Source organism: Lepisma saccharinum, chromosome 4 (assembly GCF_977018435.1).
Source record: "Lepisma saccharinum chromosome 4, izLepSacc3.1, whole genome shotgun sequence".
NCBI lineage: Eukaryota > Metazoa > Arthropoda > Insecta > Zygentoma > Lepismatidae > Lepisma > Lepisma saccharinum.
In genome coordinates, this window is record NC_139232.1 from 10,530,127 (window position 1) to 10,544,347 (window position 14,221).

The following is a 14,221-nucleotide window of genomic DNA, read 5'->3' on the forward strand; positions in this document are numbered from 1 at the left end:
TAACACATGTTTGTTCTCCTTAATTTCTATTTAGATCTGTTAATACAGTAGCAAAGAAACAACCTGTTATTTCATCTCTATAGTTTTAATCGTAAAAAATACATTTGTCTTTTTTTTTTTTCATTTTCTCTCCCAAGTTTCCTTTCCTCACCAACATTTAAGCGGAACCAGTCGACAGCAAAGCCAATATTCCACTTGCCAGGCCTATTGACAGAACATAATTGCTTAACCAAGTTAAGGAATGAAGCTTTCAACAAATATAGTTTGTCTCTTATAAAACTATGCACATAAATATATTATCAGAGTTTCTGTATTAAGTGCACTTTATGCATATAAAGGCTAATTGGTAGTGCCCCTACAGTTTAAAGTGTAATCCAAACCACTATGTCCGTCCACCGGGTAATGAACACAGGACTCCTTGATTACAAGGTAATGACGTTGCCATTATCAGAGTGGTTACTCTATGATTCTCATAAAATTCAAGTTGAACTTTCCAAATATTCAAGGCAAAGAATAATAATGACTTATTAAGAAAGTAACTTAATTTATGGACTTGTGAAATATACTATAATGTAGGAATAGGTCAGAACTAATGATAGTGGCAAGTAATAGCATTTACTAGATCTTAAAACTAACACCCTCACACTACAAGTAACAAATGCTTAGTTTTATTAGCACTGTTTCAGATCTGTTTCTTTCTAATATTTCGAGTACAAAACACAATAAATGGAATAAAAAAATAATTTTGTTAGAAAATAGAAAACATCACTAATCACCCTTATTTTTCACTAAATCAAAACTTCGATAAAATTTTAACCAATACTTTACTTTTCCATTAGGGATTTGAAGAACATCGGCCAAAATTTGCACTTTTAAATCTGTTGAAATTAGAGCTGAACTGATGCAGATGCTTCACAAAAATTAAAAGCTGTTTAAAATATTTATTAAGATTAGTGGGCAAGTATTGGATTCACTCTAATTGTAAGCATCAATTTACCACAGTTTTCCTTCAAAATATTCCAGAATTACATCAGAATAGAAAAATACTTATGAATCACAAATGCAAAATAAATGGAAACACTGGATTTTTGCATAATTTCTAGATTAATTAGACCCCATGAAAGTGTTGCATGGCATTTTTGCAGACCCTGCAATAGACCAAAATGCCGGAAAAGCATCAGCCAGTATTGGTAGATCCCAACCAATACTTTCTGATACGGACAGGCCAAATTAAAATTTAACATTTAAACCAATTTTAATATTGAACTTCGTAACTTTGTAAGTTTTACAGGTTTCAGGTTTCGTTATTCGTATGTAATTCAATACAGCATGTTCTATTATAACCTAAACTTGGTGGTGCAACAGACTGGGGATAGGCAAAACTAAAAATAATTCAGGAGCCAGATCCCCCCTTCCCCAATAACTGGCTACAAAAAACATAAATTCAACAGATAAAGCTACACATTTTCAAATGCGACCATAAAATATCTAATTTATTGCATTACAGGTAATTAATTCTTGCACCGGAGAGGCCTTCCTAAAGAACTCTATACACACAGCTCTACCGGTAACAGTGTGAAAACTATACAATGCATTTTAATGTGTGCCCGACTCCTTCATTTCTCTGCAATTTCAAAATTTTCCTAACAGAGCAAAAATTTATAATGGCATGTTTATAACCTGATAATATGGAACATGATGGAAATATCAATTTCAATAAGTCAAAATATTATTATTGTTTTAAGACCTGAAAATTCAGGTGACAAGTGAAAATTTTCAGGCACCATTGCGACCAGGTGGTCTGTTATTTGTATACCCCTGCAATAGTCCTCTGAGGGCCAGTGACTGCCAAGCTGCTTTTTCATTGGGTGATGCATGGTCAGCACACAAAGTCCCAGTCCCAAAGTTTTTCTGGCTTTCAAAGCTGGAACCCACTGCTAATACTTTTCCAAGAAGCTCTCCAATTAACCTCATGATTCTAGGTTAAAATAGAAATTTCGAGGACTCCAACTGATAACTGAACATGGAACTGCTTGCATGAAGAGCACTGAGCATCCTGGAGCCCCATTGTTCTTGTGTAAGTGGTAGGGAGAATTGAGAATCGTCAGTTTTAAGCTACATATTCTGGTAATTTTAAAATCTCTTGCACTTTGCTCCTATCTTGCATATATGAATAACACCTGATGTTTTTGTGCTAGTGTGAAGTCACAGATTATATTCAGAATGATATTAGTGGTCTACTCCATGTACAACACAAAATCAATTGACCTGGAAATTATTATTGAATATTTCATTAACATAAATTATGATTCACAGACAAATGAAATCAAACTTTGCTACAGTTTTAATGCATCACACATTTGCATTAATGCTTTTCAAGCCTTCAGGCTGTGCCATTTTACTCATTTTTTTCCATTTGTTAGCAGACACCACAAAGTACTTAATAATTCTATGAAATCAATTTATTATGATTATTTTAATGCAATTGCATTCTAGACAAACCATACATTTTACATGTGAATGTCACACACATAATGCTGGAATGCCCCCTACAAAATCAGGGATTGCCAAACTGTTGCAGATATTTTCAGTGGCTCATGAATGGTTGGCAACATACTGCAGGAACTGAGGGGAAACTTTCACATTTCGAATTTGAATTTGAATTTAAAATTTTGGGTGCGACAGCACTAAGGCTATTTTGCACCCGTCACATTATACGGGGTCCAGCCCCTTATCATTACACATAACAACTCTAACGTTGCAGAACTAAAATCATAAAATATTAAAATCTTCTGACTTTCCTTAAAAGCTGAGACTGTAAAGGAGCACTCAGCACAAATAAGGACAAAACACAGGACAACACAAACAAAATTATACTGGCCAGGGGGCCAGTCGCCAGAGTCCAGGGTTAGTCTGCAGTCCAGGGTGTACTATGTGGAAGTGAGGTTGACTATTGGGTGCACTATGTTGAAGGAGCACCCCGTACACCCCGGGAAACTTTCACCATGTGGAATCTTTATGCTGATTGCACCCTCAACAGCCTGATCAATATTTCGACAAGCAAAAGTAATAACATGCCACTATCATTCTAAGATGCAATTAAACGTTGATATTGAGGATCACTTGCGAACTAATAAAAATAAGGAAGTTTTAGGCCAAGTTGAAGAAAAAAAAAATACATTGTATGCTGTTCAAGTCTGTCTGCCCATATTAAATACTACTCTCTCTCCAACTATAAAAGATAAATGTTGTTGATATGACAGGCATACCAAATACTCGCTCCCTGCATTCTAAACTAACTCGATAAGCCAGTCTGTCTGGCTGTAAGAGACAACAATGAATCTAAATGGTCCTGTCGATACCTCAGAAATTAGTAAATACCATAGAACACAAACAATTCTCTACCATTAGAAATTTTACAAATGTACGTTTAAAGTTACATTTTTATCCCCATTGCCCTCCCCGTATGTCAGTTTACTAAAAAAAAAAATTCAGTTTAAGATTTTAGAACCAAAATAAGTATAAAAATTTTAATTCATCCTTGGTAGCCTGCCATGTGTTGGCAAATCTGGGAAGTAGTTTCATGTCTCAGTCTCTCTGGTGCTCTGCTATAAATTATAGTTTTTAAAATATATATTAAAAAAAAAAAATGCACATCGGAATACGAGGAGTGGGTAGAAAAAACCCAGATTGATGTTGCTGTCGACAAACGGCAAGCAGGGCATGAGTGTATAACATGATATCCTGCCGATCGACTGTGTGATTTCCCAGGGTGCACGGCACTCAGTTCCGCTGTAGCTTGCGGACCAAGTGAAACGTACATCTGTGCTCCATCGGAAAATGTTAAGTGTGAAAGTGGAACAGCGAGTAAATGTGGTTTCTTATGAAACTCGGAAAATCCACCACAGAATTTTATGGTTTGTTGAAGGAAGTGTACGGAGACGAGTTTTTTTTATCATGCACGCAAGTGTGAGTGGTTTCAAAGGTTTAAAGGTGGACGAGAAGTGATCGTCCTAGACGGCCTTTCACGTCAAAAATGGAATGAAACAATGCAAATGTCGGTGAATTGATTTGAAAAGATTGTCCCTTGAGTATTCAAGCTATTGCAAAACAACCAACATCATTACATTACGGTGCTGACGACCCTTCGTGAGCAAGTAAGAAGACGACGACCTGATTTGTGGAAAAGCAAGTCATGGATTATTCATCAGTACAATGCTCCTGCCCACACGGCATTGTCAGTCAAGGCTTTTTTGGCCAAGCACGGGATCCCAGTGCTAGAACATCATCTACCCTATTTGCTGGATCTCACTCCATGCGACTTTTTTTATTCCCAAAGGTCAAATCAGCACTGAAAGGAACCAGATTTATGACCGTAGAATATGCGAAAACAAAAGCGACGGAGGTTATGAACATGGTTTCAGAAAATGATTTCCAGCACTGCTTCCAGCAATGGAAGATTTGTATGGAGCAGTGTATCGATAGTTCAGGGGAGAATGGTTGTATTGTACAAAATGCCCAATAAAAGATTTTGCAGCAACAGTCTGTTTTTTTTCTAGCCACACCTCGTATGTTCAAAATTAATTGGTGAATAGATTACAATTGGTAACTATATAGCTTCACCACATCACTACCTTCAAACTAATTTTAAAAATATGGAGTGAACTTACAGATTACCCCATAAAATAAATATTCCTGAAGTTACCTGCAATTACCTTTCTAACAAATGTTATTTAAAGGATACACAGTTGGCGTGAAGGTCTTCAGAACATAAAAGCTGACAAAAATGATGATAGTCAAAAACAATGCATTGTTGTAGAATATTGAAAAGGTTGTGGCTTCATAATCTGCTACTTCATTTTTCTTCCACAAAATCCTACAAAAATTAAAAACCATAAGTATCTAGCAGCAACATGCACAGAACCACCAAACTTTATGTTCCTGCTATTACATACTCCTGCATTACACATTCAATCCTAATGTTCCCAATAGAGTATGTTGTAAAAGTTTTCCAGAGTTTACATTGTCCTGCATTTTAAGTTTTTACATCCTGATTCCCGGCAAAATGTTAAAATAAATGTCTTGTTTTTATTAAAAATATGGATTTTTCATTATTTATAACCAAGGTGGATGGATTTAAATCCAAGTTATCTACTAAATTCTTATGTACATTACTCTACATCAGAATCACTTTTGGTGAAAGTACATTAATCTTGTAATCAGTTAATGATGTTTGTTAGACTCCAAGAAAGGAAAAAAAATATATGTACTGATGGGGTAAAGCTCGTACTGTAATACGTAAACTGTAAACACATTTAAATTTCTCTTGATTTAAAATTCAATAATCTCTATAGGCAAAAATAGCAAACATTTTGTTTTGAATAATATACAAAATACTAATCATTATTAAACCGTAAATAGTGTCATTATCATTAAACTGTAAATAAACAGACAGCTGATATTTCGCAAACTATCATTTAAAAAATTGCCAAAATTCAGCTACAAAGACTATAAAAATATTTTTTTTTTAAAGTTACAATTATATAGTGTATTATTATATACAGAATGTTTTACGCACTGGAAGAAAAGCTACTGAAATTATTATTGTTTCGTTAACACACTCAACAAATATTTCCATATTAGGTTCATATATACTGCATCAGTAACATAAAAATGTATATTTACATCTAATTTTTAATTTGCTATAATCAATCAAATATTTTAAAGAGAAAGACTTTCTATATAAAGCATAAAATGTATGGTGCCAAAAACTATTCAAGCAATTTTAATTGTATTTTTTTTAAAAAAATCAAATTAAATAAAAAATCATCAAGAATTATTTTTTTAAATATAAATCATGACTTTTATCCACCCTGTTTATAACCAAATGTGATATCGTGACTGAATGACAACCAATTCAATACTTTTATCACCTCGTGAGTGAAAATTTAAAGCAAATCTCTCATACGTAGTTGCAATATAATACTCACACAAGAGTCTGTACAATATATTAGCAGAAATAATTAAGAGTGTATGAATACATAATTGCTTGGGACCTACTAGTAGTATGTCAATTGCATTTTGTTTTGTTATTGTGAAAAATTTATGTAGTTTTTCATAAATTTCTAATTCATCAGATTTTTCTGAAACAAAAACTACCAGTTATTAGATCAAAGGCAGCTCAGTACATGATCAATTATTGATTTTTTCCTCAGTATGGCCTCCATGATGATGTAGTTGTTATAGTGTCACCTTGTAATTGATCCTAGGTTCAAAGCTCTGGTGGAGGTACATAGAGGACAGCACTTTAAAATGTAGATCCAGTCCCAATTAGCCTATCTGAGCAGAAAGTGGATTTAAAACACACTTCAAACTTTTTCAGTACTCCACTGGTGTGAATAAAAATATAATGTTTAATTTATCATTTATGAAACCCTTGTCCATTGATAAATATGACCCTGACTACTACACTGAGAAAAGGGCCATGGAACTTCCAAAATTTTATTATTTGCCTGTTGAATGTTTCATTTCTGAAAAATCTAACAAAAGCATTATCTTTACCTTTCATCCTTCTCTTTCTTGACCATCTTTTTGTCTTCTGCCATTTTCTTTGCAATTTCTCTGGCCACAGCTTCTTCCCGCTTAACAGTAACCTGGAAATACAATATTTTTACAACAGAGCACCATCGTCAAATTTATTGAGACAGCATAGCTATAAACAGGGGCAGACAAAACTAAAAAATAATTCAGATGTCATCCCTTTCTCTTAGGAGTCACCAGTTCTTTCCAAATATGGGCTAAGAAAGACATGAAACCAACTCAGATAAAGCTACACTCTTTGAAATATTATATCAAAACATTTAATATATTAATTAATACAAGATTGGATTAAAAGTAATTAATTCTTTTGCCGGAGTGGCCTTCTTTTAACCGGTAACAGAATGAACCACACTGAATGATCCCACTTTAAAGTGTAGGTCTAGTACCAATTAGCCGCTCTGTGCATAAAATGGTATTTAAAACAAAACTCCAACTCCATGAATAAATATATATTCTAATGGCTGACTGTACCATATTGATCCAGATTTTAAAATTCGGCCAGCAACAGTGCAAACATTTATAATGGCATGTTTATTATTCTGATTTAATTATACATGTGATACAGAAAACACACAAACATTAAAAAAAACACATACTGCACTCATTATTATAAAAAAGGTAATGGAAATTACCATAAACAAACTTCAATTACAAAAAAAAAAGTGAATTTGAAAATTCAGGCACCAGCTGAAAATTTTCAAGTGCCATGGAGACCAGGTGCCTACTACTGGCTATAACATTAAGTGACATAATTTTAAAACTGTCGTCAACCATTTAACTAAAGAACAAATTATGCACTTAATGTACAAAATTTTATTTTAGTTTGTTAACAGAGCTCACAGCTGACCACAACATAGACAAGGTATAAACTTTGTTTCCCCTGGAGTACTAGGAAACTTCATTCTACCTTTTCACAAAATAGATCAATTGGCATTTCACATTTTAAGTAACCAAATCTAATACGTATGAGCACTTAACAATAATGGCAATTATCTAATCTTACCTTGTGCTTGAGTACAAATTTTGTATTCTTGTATGCGAATGCCACAAGCCAAGTGCTGGCCAGGGTGACAATCACAAACAATACTATTGAAGAATACAGGTCAATCATGTGGATACGCCAGAAGAGCCCTACAAAGAAATGAAATGATAAAAAAAACATTTTAAAGCAACAATTTTGAACCAAATTTTAAATGCATCGCAGGAATGTGGAAAAGAACATAATCATTGAAGGATATCCGATTGTTACAAGTGTAGTGCAGGAGTGTGATTCACGTGCTAGTCGACATAATTCACCCCTGTGTCAACATGGTAGGAAAACAACATTCCAAAGAATGTATCAACACATATATTTTTTTTAACAATCTGCATTCAAGTGTGATATTTAGTAATTTTAAGTTTAGCTATGATAAGCATTTCATAGTATCATCATTTCCATGTGACCTTTAGCTTTTGTGTATATATTAGGGGTGAGCCGATACCACTTTGAACCGATACCCTTACCGATTTCCACCGATACAGATACTTGAAAATTGCAATAAATAAAATTTGCTCAAAATATTGACCAATATTGGTGTGTAAATATTATTCTCCAATTATGTGCATCAATTTACCAAGAAATTTGCTTTAGGATATTCCAGAATTACGCCAGAATATTAAAATAGGCCTAGACATCATACGCTTCATCGCAAAATATAGTTTTGCATTAGAAATGCATAATAACCTAGAAATTAGTGAATTTAAGTGGTAAGACCCAGAAGAAGGTTGAAATTTTGAGTGGGTTTGGAAAACTCTTTCATATCAACATTCGTCATTGTTTTTAGAAAGCAAAGTCATGGTTATAAGCAAGTAATTAGCAATTATATGTCGTATGATTTATGATGTTAGTGACTCACCTATGATGCGTTATCTGCTGATATTGGCATACAGGTACAGTTGTCATGTGCGGTCCAAGTTCCTTTGGTTTTATTGATTTAGCGATTACCTAAGATTTTGTTCAATACGTAAATGCTTTTGTGGTTAGGTTAGGCATCTCAGGTTTCATTCTCTTAGCATTAAAATAGGTTAGGTTAGGCATCTCAGGTTTCATTCTCTTAGCATTAAAATAAAGTCCCTAAATGCATTCTACTAAGGTTCCGATTTACTTCTACATTAATTCTCACTAGTCTACGATACTTACGAGGGTCACTATTTATATTTTGAGCCTAACAATGAAAAAACAGGAATTTGGCATTGAAAACTGCTTTATTGTTTTTCGAAGTATTCTCTTTATGGTCAATACACTTTTGCATTCGTTCGAACCATTTGTCAAAGCAGTTTTTCCAATCTTCTTGAGACACCTCCATAATATGGTTTTTTAACGCATCAACGGCGTCTTCCGCCGACAAAAATCGTTGTCCACGCAATTTATTCTTGACATTCGGGAACAAGAAGAAGTCATTGGGTGCCAAATCAGGACTGTACGGCGGATGATCCATCAATTCGATTTTTTTGACTGTTCATAAAGTCGGTTGTTAGACGAGATGTGTGACAGCTGGCATTGTCTTGATGAAGAATGATCCGAGGGCGTTTGTTTGTTTTCCGTATTTGACCGAAGACCTCTGGCAAACAAATTGTTGTGTACCTACCATTCAGAGTTGACCGTTCTACGTTCCTCTAAAGGCACAGTTGCCACATGACCAGTTTTCCCGAAAAAACAGGTGACAATTTGTTTCGATGTGCTTCGAGCGCGAACAACTTTTGTTGGATTGGGTTCATATTGAAACACCCATACAGTCGACTGCTGTTTACGTTCCGGCTCATATGCATATATCCATGATTCGTCACCTGTTACAATCTTATATACGTCTTTTGAAGCACCACGATTGTATTTATTGAGCATTTGTTTGCACCAATTGACGCGAGCGTCTTTTTGAGTTTTTGTCAAATTGTGTGGGATCCAACGAGAACATACCTTTCTCACAGCTAAATGATCATGTAATATTTTATATATGCTGGTGGAACTAATGCCTATGGTTGCCACAATCTCACAGTATGTCACATGACGATCTTACAGTATTAGGTTTTGCACAGCATCAATGTTTTCTTGAACAACAACTGATTTTGGACGACCTTCGTGAATCTTGTCGGTGAGCGAATGGCAGCCACGATTAAATTCGTTATACCAGCGTTTCACAGTGGCAAAGGATGGGGCTTCATCGCCAATTGTGGAAGTAAGTTGATCGATGCACTCTTGTCTTGATAATCCACGTCGAAAATCGTAAAAAATCATCGCACGAAAATGTTCACGAGTTAATTCTATTTTATTGTTGTCGCGCAACCTCCAAGGCAACATAAACAACACAAATCAAGCTATTGACAAAACATTTGAAGTACGTTATGGTCAATAATGACCGACGATTCTGTGCAAACGTCAAATCGCGCCTAACTTCAATCAGTGTTGCCATGGCTCAAAATATAAATAGAGACCCTCGTACTATTGCTTGTCAACAAAAAATAAAATTGCCTCTAAGTAATTTTACATTCTAGTTAGGGTTGAAGTGTTAGGTTTCATACTGATAGCAAGTTTACATTATTATTTTAAATTGCATGTGCTTTTTCTCGTGGTTAACGAAATTTGATTCAAAACAAATGGTGAAAATAGTGATTGTTCATTCTTGTTAGGTTTCATGGTGATAGTATTACATGTTATTCTTTGATTTCATGCAGGTTTTTGTGCGTGTATAACAAAAATTGCTTGCAAAAATTGTTGCAAGTGGTCCTGCATGCGACGAATTAAACATGCAATGGTTACATATTGGGGCTAAATATCTCGGTTAGTTGTGATTTCCGCATGTTGAAATAACTTTCAGGCATCATAAAATATTGAAATCTGTAGACTGAAAGAAAGGGGGAAATTTTCGAGGGTGTACAGCAGAACAACAGTGGTAATCAAACCTAACAATCTTGGTGTATGCAAAAATCTTAGTAAGTAGAAGAGTAATTGTAATGTTAAAGAGCACTAAATCTGCGGTATGATCTTACAATACCTTACAAGGCCCTTTTCCAATTTCATCCATATTTTTCATACTCACTAATTTAGGGCTCCTAATCACGAATCTGCAGTTAGAATTTGGCGCTCTCGTGTGGAACTTTCAAAATAACGTGTAGAAGGTTGTGATTTTACAAAAAAGACATAATTTCATTAATAATTCTAATACTCACTAATTATGCAGTCCTGATGACGTATCTGCAGTTAAGATTTGGTGGTCACGTGTAGAAATTGTAAATTAAAGTGCAGAAGTTGTAAAATGACGCTGTAATTTACCACGATGACTTTCGATACATCAACAACGATTGGAAACCATGTTTGCTCATGTGAACAACTGACGTTTGAAATTCGTTACTAATCTGTGAGTTGTTGGTGTGAGGAAGATGGCATCTTTGAAGGTAGGAAATGAAGTCATTTCGTAAGTTTTGCTTTGAAAAAAGCTAATTTTTAGTCACTTTCAGTTGGGTACATATTAATAATACGGGGGTATTCGTTCATATTTCGCGTACTCAATAATTTAGGACAATTAATGACAATTGTGTAGTTAAAATTTGTCGCTCAAGTGCTACAAAACTGACATTTCTTTATGGTGCCTGGTTGGAATTACCCTTCAACCCCTAGAACGATGCATGGGTAGCTCCACGAATCATGCACGGTAAGGTAAGGTTAGGTTAGGTTAGGCAAACAGTTAAAATTTCCTTCTTAAAAGTATTCAAAACTCAAAATCTTGCGATAAATAATGAGCAATCGTGCATTGCGGGTTGTGATCACGGACAACCTTTTTTTTTTGCAAATTCAACATGTGAGCGCCAAATTTTAACTTCAGATTCATGATTAGGAGCCCTAAATTAGGGAGGGTAAGGATGTCGAATCGACCCTTCTTAATAGAAATATGTATGATACATCATTGGAAAGAGTATGGATCAAGGATTCCAGAAATGTAAAATTTAAGGAGGGATCAAGGATTCCAGAAATGTAAAATTTAAGGGGGGAACAATTGGAAGTGGGAAAAAAGTAGTATTAATTGCCTCCCCTCCCAATTCCGAGCTCCGCCCCTGGGGTAATTGACCTACTGCCCCCTACTGTGGCCCTGCGAATAAAAACATGAAAAAATAGGAATGAAAACATGATTTAAAAAAAAGTTGAATCCTAGTGGAAATTTGCATATATGTTCACGTTGAAAACCAAAGTTCGACGTGGCAATACTGTGTGTTTGCAATATGGATTAGGTTCAAGGAAACTAGCTATGGCAAGTAATGGAGTAGTATTTTGTTTTATTATTTCATTAAAATTTCAGTAACCGCCAAACGTCTGAAATTCCTTTATTTTCTTCTTTCTCACATTGGCACTTACGTATTCTGCATTCCTAAAGATTCTTGAAGGTGCAATTTAGTTTTTGGAGCGATTTTACAATACAGGGAATTTCTCCATTTTGTTTGAAATTCGGCATACTCACTAATTTTGGCCCCCTAATCACGAATCTGCAGTCAAAATTTGGCGCTCACACGTGGAAATAGCAAAATAATCGAAATTAAGTTCTTATTTCCACACCCTCGATTTCCGAATTTCCCGCCGGTTCCGGGCTCTGCCCCTGGGGTAATCGACCTACCGCCCCCAACCGCTATCGCGGCCCCGCCTATATCTATAGACTCCCTGTTAAGGGCATGTTAGAAAGTGGCCGGATTCACCTGCCCCCAAATAAGCGCCAAATTTATACGTGAGCGCCAAATTTTAAGTGCAGATTCGTGATTAGGAGACCCAAATTAGTAAGTAACCGAAAATTCAAACAAATTGGAGAAATTCCCTGTATTGTTAAATTATACCTAGTTTTTTTCACGCAAATAATCTCAATTTTCGACATATCGAGTAATACTTGTTTGTTAGTTTTCGCTTGCGTTACATGCAATATGGCGGAGAAATCTTGACTAGCGTTGTCCATGATCAGTGGTTATGCAGTGTTGCAAATTTCTTCATCAAAAAATATCTACTTTCGTGTTACTGATTTTGTATTTTTTTTCCAGGTTCGAAAAATCCACGAAGCATGCACGGATAGCCGCACGAGCCACTCATAAATAGCCCCACGAACCATTCATAAATACCCCCACGAACCATGCACGGCAAGGTTAGATTAGGTTCGGCAAACATAGTTAAAATTGTTATCTTCAAAATTGTCATGTTCTTGGAAAACAACGGTGTGTGTAGGAAACACTGACCAGGGTTTACATCATCGAACGGACGCAACATTTGATTCACGTAGAGGAAGGACATAGAGGCAACAGCTTTCGTGCATCGGAGAGACATTAATGTTGAAATATACATGAAATAACATGAATAAGTGCTCTCCTGTGATGCCAGAACACTATGTTGCTACAGTGTTGTGTGATAAGTGACACCCATTCGGGGAAAATGGTGTGTTCCGTGGAGCTACTGATCTTATGGTAGGGTTACGTTACGTTAAGAAAACATAGTTTATTTCTCGATTTCCATACTTGACCGCCAATTATTACATGCAGATTCGTGATTAGTTCACAATTAGTGAGTAGGCGAAATTTCATAGAAATTGGAGTGTGGTCTGGTATTGTAAACTCGTTCCTCGCCGGCCACACCTAACCTACTTATGTAAGTATATTGGGAAGGGATGGAAAACCCCCACTGAACAAAAGTTGAAGTAAATAACCAGCAGACTTGGTCAATACGCACTTATAAACATGTACACAATTCGATCCGCATAGAAAATGGGTGTCTATAATTATCATATCGATGGAGTACTATCGGTCATCGGACCTCAAATAATAAGTGTCAGTATTCAAGATTTACTATTTCCCTCAATAGAGGGGAGCGAATTTACAATATAGAGAAAGTCTCCAATTTTGTTAATTTTCGGTATACTAACTAATTTTGACCTCCTAATCACGAATCTGTTGAAAAAAACCGGCGGTCACGTCTGAAAATTTCTTGTTCATTCGGCAAAATGGGAGGTCAATGTCCGAAGAACTCTTGGTATAATATTTACATGCAGCTTATATTGGGTGTTAATCTTATAAATACAGAGTTATCATATGTATATGTATGTGTCTGTATTTGAGAGAACTGTTTAAGCTGTACAGCAATTGAACAGTGTAAATCACAATATAATTTGTGTAGAAATATACTTTCAGTGTAGCTCTACTTACATATTGGAATAGCTGAAATAATTAATGCGTTTCCGTAGAACAAAGCAGACGACTTCGTAGACACACTCCTACTGAAGTCCTGAAGCAATAATTCTTCCTCGTTAGTAAATGTTTTTTGTTTTCCAGGCATCTCTCTCCACGTAAACCTTTAATTTTGTCCAGTGAAATAGTCTTGTCCTCCTGAGAGAAATGAACACGTTGGAGAAGGTGTCAAGGTAACAGTGAAACTGTTTTATCGTACGTTTGATGATGTGTCACACGCAGTTGCCTTGTTGGCAAAACCACGAACGCAAAACTGGATCGTCAAATGAAAATATAAATGAAGTTAAAAAAATTGAAGATTTTATTAAATTACAAATAATATTAAACAGATTGCCTTCTTACTAAGATTGTATGAAAATTATAATTGCAAATGCTG

General features: G+C 35.4%; 1 protein-coding gene across 1 annotated transcript; it reads right to left on the reverse strand.

Moving 5' to 3' along the window:
* Window positions 1-66: 66 nt before the first annotated feature.
* Window positions 67-14,025, reverse strand: LOC145987092 (translocon-associated protein subunit gamma). Its single transcript, XM_083121564.1, has 5 exons — window positions 13,804-14,025; window positions 7,604-7,731; window positions 6,562-6,653; window positions 4,745-4,876; window positions 67-224 (listed from the first exon to the last, which is right to left on the reverse strand). The coding sequence occupies exons 1-5, from the start codon at window positions 13,931-13,933 to the stop codon at window positions 158-160; spliced, it is 549 nt and encodes a 182-aa protein (XP_082977690.1). The 5' UTR covers window positions 13,934-14,025; the 3' UTR covers window positions 67-157.
* Window positions 14,026-14,221: the final 196 nt, after the last annotated feature.

What these genes read in the sequence shown, in the direction of transcription:
- LOC145987092 (XM_083121564.1), bottom strand. Translation starts at nt 13,933, where the DNA reads ATGCCTGGAAAACAAAAAACATTTACTAACGAGGAAGAATTATTGCTT. An exon ending in AATTTGTACTCAAGCACAAG is followed by an intron (nt 6,654 to 7,603) that starts GTAAGATTAGAT and finishes TTGTATTTCCAG; the next exon opens with GTTACTGTTAAGCGGGAAGA. An exon ending in AAGACCTTCACGCCAACTGT is followed by an intron (nt 225 to 4,744) that starts GTATCCTTTAAA and finishes AACTTGGTTAAG; the next exon opens with CAATTATGTTCTGTCAATAG.